The following is a 12,084-nucleotide window of genomic DNA, read 5'->3' as shown; positions in this document are numbered from 1 at the left end:
CTTTTTATAGCTCTGTAAAATAAAGATCGTAGTTGTGGGATGCAACCGTGTTTGATATTGAACTGGCAGTATTGCTGAAATTACATTGTATATACGCCTTGCTAACTGAAGGCAAATAACATGCCCAGGACTTAGCTAGACACTGTCAATTGGCACGGTGGTATATTGGGAAGTGAGAGTTGTAGAAGAGCATAGAAATATCAAGAAAATAGTAGGTGATAGACTGACTCAAACAAGTCATTTTGTCTATCTCGTTGAGTATGACATGAGTAAATAATATTTTAATTGCAGATATCAATTGTATAATAAGCATACAGAAGTATATATTAGACATAGCAGACATAGCACCGATGTGAACGCAGTGGCAGTTTTGTCTTCGTAAGTAGACTGAGACACGATTTGTTATTTAGTTAAATCACCAAGCTCCAGGTAAAATTGGACCGTCCAACCAAGATAAAGAAATGCTAATTGGACAAATGCAAACAAGATGAAATCAGAAATAATGTTGCAATCGTTTAATTCATAATAGTGCTTACCGCAAAAGATGAAATTTCCAAAAGCAACAACAGACTACTCAGCTGCCTGACTAGACGACCTCATCGCCAAGTATAAGCAGCAAAAAGCATAGCAAAGTAACGCTTTTCCAAAACCACAACTGCAGTAGTTTTCGGAAGTAGCCTTTCGCACCAAAACCGACGCTCTCTCATTGTTTACCAATGAACCATTTTTGTAAGGAACCCTCAGTTCTATACTACTAATGATTCTCGTGCTTTGCACCAACGCCAGCCGCAGTTATTGCTGATTGATAAACAGAGATTGTGTACGTGCTGTATCATAAACTCCATAAAAAAAAGTATGAGTGCACTGTATGATATTATACTTCGTTATTCTAACTTACCGGCTCTCTTAAAACGTTGTTAATTCGAGACTACTCAGCTGCCTGACTAGACGACCTCATCGCCAAGTATAAGCAGCAAAAAGCTAGCAAAGTAACACTTTTCCAAAACCATAACTGCAGTAGTTTTCGGAAGTAGTCTTTCGCACCAAAATCGACGCTCTCTCATTGTTTACCAATGAACCATTTTTGTAAGGAACCCTCAGTTCTATACTACTAGTGATTCTCGTGCTTTGCACCAACGCCAGCCGCAGTTATTGCTGATTGATAAACAGAGATTGTGTACCTGCTGTACCATAAACTCCATAAAAAAAAAGTATGAGTGCACTGTATGATATTATACTTCGTTATTCTAACTTACCGGCTCTCTTAAAACGTTGTTAATTCAAGACTACTCAGCTGCCTGACTAGACGACCTCATCGCCAAGTATAAGCAGCAAAAAGCTAGCAAAGTAACGCTTTTCCAAAACCACAACTGCAGTAGTTTTCGGAAGTAGCCTTTCGCACCAAAATCGACGCTCTCTCATTGTTTACCAATGAACCATTTTTGTAAGGAACCCTCAGTTCTATACTACTAGTGATTCTCGTGCTTTGCACCAACGCCAGCCGCAGTTATTGCTGATTGATAAACAGAGATTGTGTACCTGCTGTACCATAAACTCCATAAAAAAAAAGCATGAGTGCACTGTATGATATTATACTTCGTTATTCTAACTTACCGGCTCTCTTAAAAGTTGTTAATTCAAGACTACTCAGCTGCCTGACTAGACGACCTCATCGCCAAGTATAAGCAGCAAAAAGCTAGCAAAGTAACACTTTTCCAAAACCACAACTGCAGTAGTTTTCGGAAGTAGCCTTTCGCACCAAAACCGACGCTCTCTCATTGTTTACCAATGAACCATTTTTGTAAGGAACCCTCAGTTCTATACTACTAGTGATTCTCGTGCTTTGCACCAACGCCAGCCGCAGTTATTGCTGATTGATAAACAGAGATTGTGTACCTGCTGTACCATAAACTCCATAAAAAAAAAGTATGAGTGCACTGTATGATATTATACTTCGTTATTCTAACTTACCGGCTCTCTTAAAACATTGTTAATTCAAGACTACTCAGCTGCCTGACTAGACGACCTCATCGCCAAGTATAAGCAGCAAAAAGCTAGCAAAGTAACGCTTTTCCAAAACCACAACTGCAGTAGTTTTCGGAAGTAGCCTTTCGCACCAAAACCGACGCTCTCTCATTGTTTACCAATGAACCATTTTTGTAAGGAACCCTCAGTTCTATACTACTAGTGATTCTCGTGCTTTGCACCAACGCCAGCCGCAGTTATTGCTGATTGATAAACAGAGATTGTGTACCTGCTGTACCATAAACTCCATAAAAAAAAGCATGAGTGCACTGTATGATATTATACTTCGTTATTCTAACTTACCGGCTCTCTTAAAACATTGTTAATTCAAGACTACTCAGCTGCCTGACTAGACGACCTCATCGCCAAGTATAAGCAGCAAAAAGCTAGCAAAGTAACGCTTTTCCAAAACCACAACTGCAGTAGTTTTCGGAAGTAGCCTTTCGTACCAAAATCGACGCTCTTTCATTGTTTACCAATGAACCATTTTTGTAAGGAACCCTCAGTTCTATACTACTAGTGATTCTCGTGCTTTGCACCAACGCCAGCCGCAGTTATTGCTGATTGATAAACAAAGTAAAGAAGAAAGAAGAAAAATGTTGTTTTCAATGTAAAAAGTCCCGTAATTGTACGCGTACAAACCATGATTAAATCTTCACACACTCAAAAAAAGTAGACAAGCCAATCATATCCTTTCAAAATTTTAAAGAATTGTGTGCTGTATAAAGTAAATAAAACCAACAGTGAAGCCGGCATCGGGAAGGGGTTTTGGAGAAGGTGCTAAGCCCATCCACCAAGAGTATAACGCATCTGATTCAACATTTGGTAACATTGACTTATGAGGCGGTTTTACCGTAGCGAAGTGAAGATAAAAAACCATGGCAACTAATCATCTAGCCCAACAATTGGTAATATTAATCTTAATGAGGAGTTTACTGTATCGAAGCGAAGATGCAAAACCATAGTATTCAAGCAGAAAATTCGGTTTTCATTTCCATTACTAGTAAGCTTACCAACAACGTAACGCATCAAAGTTTGCATAAATTAGTTTTACTAAAATCAATATGCCTTCTATTCGAATTAAAAATTGCTCAAGCTACAGAACTGCCTTTCCAGTAAATTGCAGCTACCAAAGATGTGATTTATGCCGTGTAAATAAACTTTATAAAGCAATACATAGCCAAATTTGACAGTTTTCAAGCCTTCATATGTTCACATGTAGACCTTTCTGAGCCACTGGAATGACACCAAATTGTTGTATTCGAGTGGTAATAACTTCCTGACACCGTTGCTCAACTTTTTGGGACCAAAAAAAAACATGGTCAAAATTCCACTGAAAACCATGAGGTACCCCTCATGGTTTTTTACGAAAATTAAACGATCGCCTTTTCCACCTTGAAAATAGAGACTTTTACTATGGTATATATTAATTCAAAACGTTTCTCTCGATTCAGAGCAACTTCTGAAACCACTTTTATGAGGTTTTCATATGCAAAATATGGCTATTTTCGCTAAAAAACCTCATTTCATATTTTACTAAATTTCTCAGCAATTTCATTCAAAACATCTATTACAATTATCATCATTAGAAGCACCTTGAAAAGCGCTTTAAGGATGTATTAGAAAGCATAGGGTGATTATCACAGTTTATATAGTCGAACCTCAAAAAATAGTTCAATCAAGTCGGTTTTTTTTTTATTTGTAAGTATGAAGATTTATTGGTTAAGATAAACACATAAAAGATATTTGGATAAAATAAAAAAGGAGAGCAGGTGTAATGTAAAGTGACCTGTCCTGAAAGGCAAAGAAAACAAAATTAGCTTAACAAGTTGAGAGAGGATATTCTACGCAAGTTGATCATGGCACGGTCCATTACGGACTGATTGTCAAAACCAACGCTATTATAATGATCACGCCATTTGGCGCGCCAAATAGCTGTGATAACACAGGTTACGGCTTCAAACGTGGACACCTTGAGGAATGAATCCAAGAGGCAGTACGAGGTGAGGTCCAGGGAGAGGACATCCGTAGCAACTTGGCTCATATCAAGTGGCCCAAGAGGCACAAAAAGCAGGGCAAAGTAATTGGTCCAAATGTCCCAATTGGCAGGGCAAGTAAAGAGCATGTGAGTGGTAGTCTCACGGTAGCCACAATACACGCAAAGATCATCTGGTAGCTTGAAGATCTTGTACACATTGACTTTGGAAGAGACCTTATTATGAATCAACCGGAACCAAAGATTACGAGCTGCACTGGGCATTTTTGTTTGAAGAAAAGAGGCCACGGTGAGTCGGTTTACATCTACCCGAGGGTCGGCAGCAGTATGGATAGAGTATCCCTTGATTTTCTCATCGTTCAGAATAGCCAGCAGAAGAGGTTCCAGAGCAAAGTTAAACAGCACAGGGGAGATGGAGTCGCCCTGACGAAGCCCATGCTTTTGAGACACTGGTTCCGTCATAAACCCATTCACATTGATCGCAATCTTGGTCTTAAAGAACAGATTACGAACACTGGTAATGAATGTAGAGGGGAAACCAAACTTCTGGAGCATCTTGCAAATATACTGTTCGTTTACATAATCGTAAGCCTTGGCACTGTCAATTGCAACACCAATAGCACAATTAGAATGTAATTGGGCGTCCTCCATGAGGAGTCTCAGAGCCAGACCGTGGTCACCAATAAATCGTGTAGGCATGAAGCCTGCTTGATGTCCAGTGATGACCTTGTTGGCCGCTCCAATGACCCTTGAGTTCAAGATCCTGGTGAATACCTTGCAATCAGTATTGATAAGTGAAATCGGACGCCAGTTTGCCAAGTTCCACAGATCACCCTTCCTAGGTAAGAGGACGATGCACGTCTCCTGCCAGGAAGGTGGGAACACACCAAGGTTATGGGCATCATTGTACACAGCGAGGACGAGTTCTTTGCAGGCAGGATGAGCCATAGCCAGATGTAGAATGGGATACGGAAGGCCATCTCTGCCTGGGCTACTGACCTTCGGACACCGGCGAGCTGATTTCAGAATGTCATCCATGTTAATGGAGGATATAATGTATTCAGCGTCATCAACGGATATGGTATTCTGAATACCACTGAGCAGTTTGTCCATCGAGTACCGGTGGGATGGCTCGGGAGAATACAAGACATCATAATAGGCGCGCACCGCTTCCAGCTTATCCGCTGTAGTAGTACAGGGAGCTTCTGTCGTTGGATAAGTGATAGTGTCCATTGTCCGTTGAGCAAGACGCCTTTCATCCGTCTTCTTCAAGAAGCCGACCGAGTGTTTGTTGTTGTCTAGCCAAAGTCTACCCGCTTTGAGAGTGGCATTGAGGGCAATTTCATGTTCCAACTGAGCAATAGGTTTCTCAACCTTGGGGAGTTCCTGCTGCAATACTTCCTGATCACCTTTTAACTGACGGATAAGCTGATTCCGAGAGCTTTGGAGATCTTTGAGACGCTGTTTCCTCCAGGAGGCACGGTTACTGCAGTAAGCTTTAGCCAATTTTCGGATGTAGCCCTTCAAACGGTCCCATTTGATCTGATTGCTATCTGAGGAGTTAGCAAGGACGGTCTGCATGAAGTGGCTGATACCAGAATTGATCTTCTTCACATAAAACTTGCAGTGCACCAGGTTGGGGTTGGCCCGCCATAACCCTTTGTCCGTGTTGTTGAGTTGAAGACGCAGCTTGATGGTCAGTAAAGCATGGTCAGTCCACACCGAAGAGACGTGCTCAATGTCATTGTCAAAGTAGAGATCCTTCAGCTGGCGGCCCACCATGATGTAGTCAAGCGTTTTAATGACCTTGCCCCGTCGAAAGGTTGGAAGAGTTTCAAAGAGGGAGTCACTATAAATGTTGTTACAATCATGAAGGAAGGTATCCGTAAACAAGACAAATGCTGCTGGTCGTTTGGTGGGTGCGTTATTGGGCAAACGAAGGTCGTATTGAAAGTTGGAATCGCCCGCCAAAATCAAACGCTCCAATATGTCACCGTATGAATCAAGAGACTTGATGTAGTTCATAAGGCTGTTGTAGAAAATGGCTCTGTTCTGAGATGAATCCGCAGGCGCATAGATGTTGAGCACATAGATGGGCAACAGGTCTGGTTCCGCGGGTATCGTCAATTTTGCAAATATAATTCTATCATCATCAGAAATGTGTATCTTCTCCATGTGAATGTTTCAATTGAAGTTGAAGATGCCGCATTTCGATGTCCAAATACTTTGAACGGATTGAAATTTCAGCTCGAGCATTGCAATCCGGTCGTCAAAGTTGAGTGAGGGTATGTTGGTTTCCTGACAAGCAAAAACATCTAAATCTTGCCCCCTTAAGTATCGAATGAAGGAATCTGAGGATTGAGGATTGTTGACTTTGAGTAGATATCGACAATTCAGAGATCCAAATTTGATATTTAAGGATTTCCTATAATTAATATGATTACTCATAATAATTATTGACGTGATGAGGGGTTGGTAGAAGCCTTCTTCTTTGAAGCCGTTCCACCGTAACGAGGGCGTAATGCCTTGTCCTTGTTGTCCTTGTGCAGTTGCTTTGCCTTGCGACGTTGGAGTCTGAGTTGGCGTCTCATCTTCTGGAGAACCTCATCCAGAGGTATAGAGCTGCTTGCCGCCTCCTTGGCCGCTTCCTCCATGTTGATATCGCTATCATCAACGTCGTCATCACCATCCATCTCATCATTAAAATCATCTTCCGCAGTGTCGCCCTGTTGCTCCTGAATAACCTTTGAACGCTCTTGTTCAGATTCACCCGCTTCAACCTCCTTGGTGAGCTGCTCCTCCCCAGTGACAGCGACGTCCTTTCCATCCTCATCACCAGATGGAATGGGTGCTGTCTCTCCAGCAGTGGAAGAGGATTCCGTGATGTTGGAATTGGTGCTGGTTGCTTCTTGAGAAGATGCTGGAATGATTTCTGTAATAAAGGGTTTAGTAACCTTCGCCTTGTCAGAAGCACTCTCGTCTACCTTAGCAGATGTAGGTACTACAGGTGCTGCCTCCTTGTCAGTGGCCTTCGGCTGATGTGGTGATGTGTGGGTTGTGTTCAACTTGGCAGCCTTCTTGCGTTGGTTCCACCAGGTTTCCGGATATGTGGCTTGCAAGTGATTGGGGCTATTGCAGATATGACAGTGCTTCACTCGTTGGCTCATAACAGGACAGTTACCAAAGACACAGTCAGTGACATGACAGCGACTACAGGTAGGCTTCATACCAGTGTAGGTAATCTTAAAAGTTTCACCAGAGTTGCGAGATTTCAGATCAAATATGTCCCTGGTTTGATCCGACTTCAGGATTTGTGCATATGACCGCATAGGATCCTTTTGTTTGGTGGCGTTGTGGCGAGAATCTGTGGCTTTTCCGCTTTTAGGATCTCGTCCTTTAGGCAATGTTTGTTTATCGGGAAGAGCCATGATCAAGTCGAAAAATACCAAAATCTGGCCAATCTGAAACTGGACTTTAGTTTGAGCTTAGATTTATTTTGGCTAGTGGTGCTGGCTGGCAAACTCAATGTCCCTCTAATCATGAAGACAATAATAGATACTTTCGAAGCTAATGGAGAGTAGGTGGAAAATTATATAGTACTTTTGATAGCCATGCTACTTTATTTCGAAGCGTTGCACCTAATAACGCCAGTCCACCGAAATACTTGTAAGCCCAATTTCATTCCTTTTTTGGTTTTTTGACAGTCTTTAGGGACAAAAAGTTTATGCTATCGCACTGGCAGCATGGATGGGAGCCAGAGCTTTAATGACTAGAAGCTAATAGCATGCCTGTGGCGAAATAAGCTCAATTAGAAACAAAAGTAAGCTATGATAGACATAAATGGAAGAGCATATATAGATGATAGATATTTTAATCAAAATTTCAAAATATTTAGCTCATGCGCTGAGGCTGATAAAAGCCACCTTGTTGAGGTGGAGGAGGCACTCTTTTAGCTAATGGAGATGGGGCAGCAGCGTTCATGGGTGGTGGAGGAAGAGGATTGTTACGAGGAGGAGGGTTCATGCCCATAGGTTGTTGCTGAGGTGGTCCGCCCATCATACCTTGAGGAGGAGCCATAGGACGTTGTTGGTGTTGCTGTTGGAACTGTTGTGGTGGAGGCGCTTGCTGCTGCTGAGAAGGAGGATGCATCATACCAGCACGAGGAGGGCCTTGTGGTGGAGGAGGAAGATGGCTACCTTGCTGCGACATATGTCCACGGCTCATGGGAGGTGGGGCAAATGCGCCTTGAGGCGGGGGAGGCAAGGCAGATTGTTGCTGATGATGAAGCGGTTGATGCTGATTGCGAGGCGATCCAACAAAAGCAGTAGAAGAGGGTTGATTGGGGAAAGGTGAAGTAACACGTTTTGTGGGCGTGGAAGCCATCTTAGGGCTCTTCATCTTCTTGGCAGCGGCAGCAGCGGCAATCGACATGGGAGGGTCGTTCCAAGCACCTTCAGCCTTCTTGGGTGGTGTGGATGCTTCTTGAGATTGAGATCGAGCAACAGGTGCAATACCTCCAATAGGTGGAGGAGCAGGGATGGTAGGGCGAGCAGCAGCAGCGGTAGCACCGTAGTTGTTATTGTATTGACCATTACTGCCGTAAGCATCGTTGTTATTGTATCCACCGTAATTGGGTTGATTGTATCCATAGGATGGAGAGGCTGCGCTGGCTGTAGCTGAGGTAGCTTGAGGAGCGTAGGCGTTAGTAGGAGCTCCAGTTGCAGTAGTAGGGGCGTATGAATGGGCGTGAGGAGCAGCTGTGGGAGTGTAAGCAGTGGTAGGGGCGTAGTTGGTGGCACTGGTTGCAGTGGAAGCATAGGCATTGCTGGTAGGAGCGTAACTTTGAGCAGCCAATGGTGAGCGAACGGGTGCATAGGATGTCTGCTGTTGATGATTAGTTGAAGGTTGATAGGATTGGTAACCTGATTGCTGCTGTTGTTGTTGGTATTGAGAAGGTTGATTGTAAGCATGTTGGGTGTGTGCCTGTTGGGCTTGATTCTCAGCAGCGAAAGCAGCAGCCTTGGTGGTGATTCCCTTGCTCTCAAATGGTGTAGCAGGTTGCGTGAATTGACTAGCAACACTGACAGGGCAAGCTTGGTATACACGGTCGCGGACAACAGCGAGCTTGTCAAAAGTAGCCTTGCGGTAGACAAGAGGCGTCAAACTCAAGTAGGTCAAGGCAGTGGTCAATTTGCCCTGATCTGCCAATAGTTCAGCATATTCACAGTACTTGTCATACAAGGGAGACAAGGGATACTCATAAGACATCTTTGTCTCGGAGGTCTCATAGAGATCAGCATCTTCAAAGGAAATCACCTTGCGGAAAATAGTAACCTTTTCAATCAAATGTTGAAGACTGGTAGCCTTGACATTCTCTGCAGCGTTCTCTTGTTGCACTTCTTCCTCTTGTTCTGCAATCCAAATACGAGACACCTTTTCCAAATTGCCAGCAGCAAGGTAGCAGAGAGTGGCATGGCGTCTATATTCCTTGGCTTGTTCGGGCTCACTGCTAGAGCTCCAGCCTTCTTCGAGGCGAGCACCCAAAGCCTCGCAAAGAGGTCTGAAGTCTTCAGCCTTGGCAAAAGTACACAGCACAACAATGACAGATGTCCACTCCTCCAATGACACGCTAGCGACAACAGAGTTGAGGTCCTCGTCAATGATGCTTTCCAATAAGCGCAAGTAAGAGTTGGATTTGGATTGACGTTTGAAATAGGCTTGCTGAGTGCGGGCGAGGAGATCGCCTCCACCACAGATGGCAAACAAGAGTGCATCAGAAAGTCTGTCTGTAGAAAGACACACATTGACAGCTGATTCGAAATCGCCCAAAACAACAGCACGTGTGATGAGGCGATCTGTTTCTGAGCTGCCCTCAGCGTAGAGTTGAAGAGGCTCATGAGCGATGGCTGATTTCAGTGCATTAGCAGCAGCGGCAGCAGCGCTGATGCCTCCGTCATCTTGTTCAGTTTCTGCTGGCTGTTCAACGGCATTGCTGTCAGTTTGGATCAAGAAATCGTCACCAGCATCATCGCCACTAAAGAGACCAGAGGCAGAGTGTTCAGCTTCATCAGGCTTGGATTCCTTGAGTTCAGGAATGGGTTCATTCTCTTCTGTGGTGGTAGTAGTGGTAGTAGTAGCAGTAGCAGGCTCATCTTTGGTTATCTCTTCTGAGGAGGGCTCTTGTTCAGTCTCTTGGGTAGAAGCGGTGGCGTTCATTTCTTCAGCGTTCTCAGCAGCACCAGCTTCGCCTTCTCTTTCTTCCTCATTCAATCCCGCTTTGCTAGCAGTAGCTTTAGCAACGGCAGCAATCACTTCTGACTTTTGGAATCCAAGGTAATTCATCAACTGTTCTCTTGCATCAACAGCTAAAAGAGTCTTAATGACCTCCCAGCTTTCCTTTTCATCCTTCTCGACAGCTTGTTGAACACGATCCTCTACAAGTTGTTCCACGCTCTGCTGCTCCAAGGCAGTTTCCAGTTCAGCAGCACGCTGAACAGTGTCCTTATCGGTGACAATGGCATTGATATGAACAGTACGAGGCACAGATTGGGGAGCAGGAGCTTGACCAGGAGGCAAAGCAGCAGCAGCTTGAGTAGCAGCTTGTCCAGCCTTGTTGTTGAAGGAAACCAATTTACCGCCAAATCCAAATGTTGCGCCTACAGGACAACGAAGCCATTTAGGAGGATGTCTAAGAGCAAATGCAGAAGACGAGGCAGAGTTTGTATTAGCAGAAGCAGCATTCAATGCAGCAGAGAATGGATCGTCATCAGTGATAGTTTGAGCAGCATTCTTTGAGGACTCTTCAGACTCGGTGGCAGCAGAGTTCTGAAGCGAATAAACGCCAATCTTTCCATCAAAGGAAGCAGAGGCCAAAAGATCGGGATTGCGAGGACACCACTCAGTTTGGAACGTCCAGTTAGTATCTTGAGCCAATTCGCCCAGCAACTCGCCAGAATTAGGATTCCAAATCAACGTCTTACAATCCTTACCACAGGACATGAGCAAATCAGAGTCTTGACGACACCAGGAGACATCCAAGACGCCCTTTGAATGACCAGCCAAGGTCTTTTCAGGAGAATGAGCATGACGAAGATCCCATAGTGTAACCACTGGATTCGAATCATCTTCAGACGCAGTTACTAATTGTGTAGCCTAACATAAATCCATGTTAATCGGTTTCCTTGAAAATACAATGTAATCAACGTACCACATCAGGATGCCAAACAACAGAGGAAATGCTTCTGCGACCAGTATTGATACCGCCCGTATTGGGAGCAGAAAGCGTCATGACTTCCTTGCGATTACGCAGATCCCAAACAACAGTGTGGCCAGTTGAAGATGAAGTAGCTAAAATGTGTTGCACTTGACCGTTCCATCCTACGCTGGTGATATCGTCTAATTTTTGAGATTTCTGACCAGGTGTATAAGGTGTATCAGGCTTGGTGAGATCCCAAATGTAGACTTCATTGTTACTGCCAGCTGAAGCCAATAGATTATGCTGAAACTTATTGAAATCGAGACCACGAATCTGACCTGTGTGAGTAGGATTGGACAAAATCTTAGCTTCTTCATCACTAATATAGGTGTCAGTTCGATCTGTGGCCCATCTATGCCTCTGTAGTACTACTATACCTCTTCCCGTCGATGATCTTGCTAGGATCCCAAAGCGATAATTCACCATTTTCTAAACCACCAGCAATGATGCCATAGGGACTGGAGGGCGATACATTTCCCCACACCAGCTTGTTGAATCTACAGTTCATATAGAGGATGAGATATGGTAGGCAGGATCAAACATTGCAATTCATAATACCTTGAGGGGCTTGCAATTTTGCCAGCGGATTCAATACAATTAGATGACGATGAAAGATCGAGTTTGAACAGCTCAAGCTCTGACGCGTTGGAAAAGGAATCATCGAGAGCACCAGCAGCAGTACCAGCGGCAATGATGGGGGTTTGCTGTCCTGGACTCCAAGCAAAGACGGCTGTTCTATTAATCTCATCAAGTCTCTTTACCATGCTATGATTTTATTCTATGGATTTAGTCAGAAGATAGGTAAGTT

General features: G+C 43.9%; 3 protein-coding genes across 3 annotated transcripts; all 3 read right to left on the bottom strand.

Moving 5' to 3' along the window:
• Nucleotides 1-3,841: 3,841 nt before the first annotated feature.
• On the bottom strand, nucleotides 3,842-6,196 carry ATC70_006555 (uncharacterized protein; the record flags this gene model as incomplete). The annotated part of the gene is made up of 1 exon (XM_064825829.1): nucleotides 3,842-6,196. The coding sequence occupies one exon, from the start codon at nucleotides 6,194-6,196 to the stop codon at nucleotides 3,842-3,844; it is 2,355 nt and encodes a 784-aa protein (XP_064687343.1).
• A 278-nt stretch (nucleotides 6,197-6,474) lies between these two features.
• Nucleotides 6,475-7,449, bottom strand: ATC70_006554 (uncharacterized protein; the record flags this gene model as incomplete). The annotated part of the gene is made up of 1 exon (XM_064825828.1): nucleotides 6,475-7,449. The coding sequence occupies one exon, from the start codon at nucleotides 7,447-7,449 to the stop codon at nucleotides 6,475-6,477; it is 975 nt and encodes a 324-aa protein (XP_064687342.1).
• A 463-nt stretch (nucleotides 7,450-7,912) lies between these two features.
• ATC70_006553 (uncharacterized protein) lies at nucleotides 7,913-12,040 on the bottom strand (the record flags this gene model as incomplete). The annotated part of the gene is made up of 4 exons (XM_064825827.1): nucleotides 7,913-11,173; nucleotides 11,229-11,595; nucleotides 11,654-11,773; nucleotides 11,835-12,040. 4 exons carry the CDS (start codon nucleotides 12,038-12,040, stop codon nucleotides 7,913-7,915), a joined length of 3,954 nt encoding a protein of 1,317 aa, XP_064687341.1.
• Between the last annotated feature and the right edge of the window lie 44 nt (nucleotides 12,041-12,084).

Source organism: Mucor velutinosus (genome assembly GCF_035048745.1).
Source record: "Mucor velutinosus strain NIH1002 chromosome Unknown tig00001547, whole genome shotgun sequence".
NCBI lineage: Eukaryota > Fungi > Mucoromycota > Mucoromycetes > Mucorales > Mucoraceae > Mucor > Mucor velutinosus.
The sequence above is the reverse complement of the archived record's forward strand: the minus strand, read 5'-3'. Positions and strand labels throughout refer to the sequence as shown.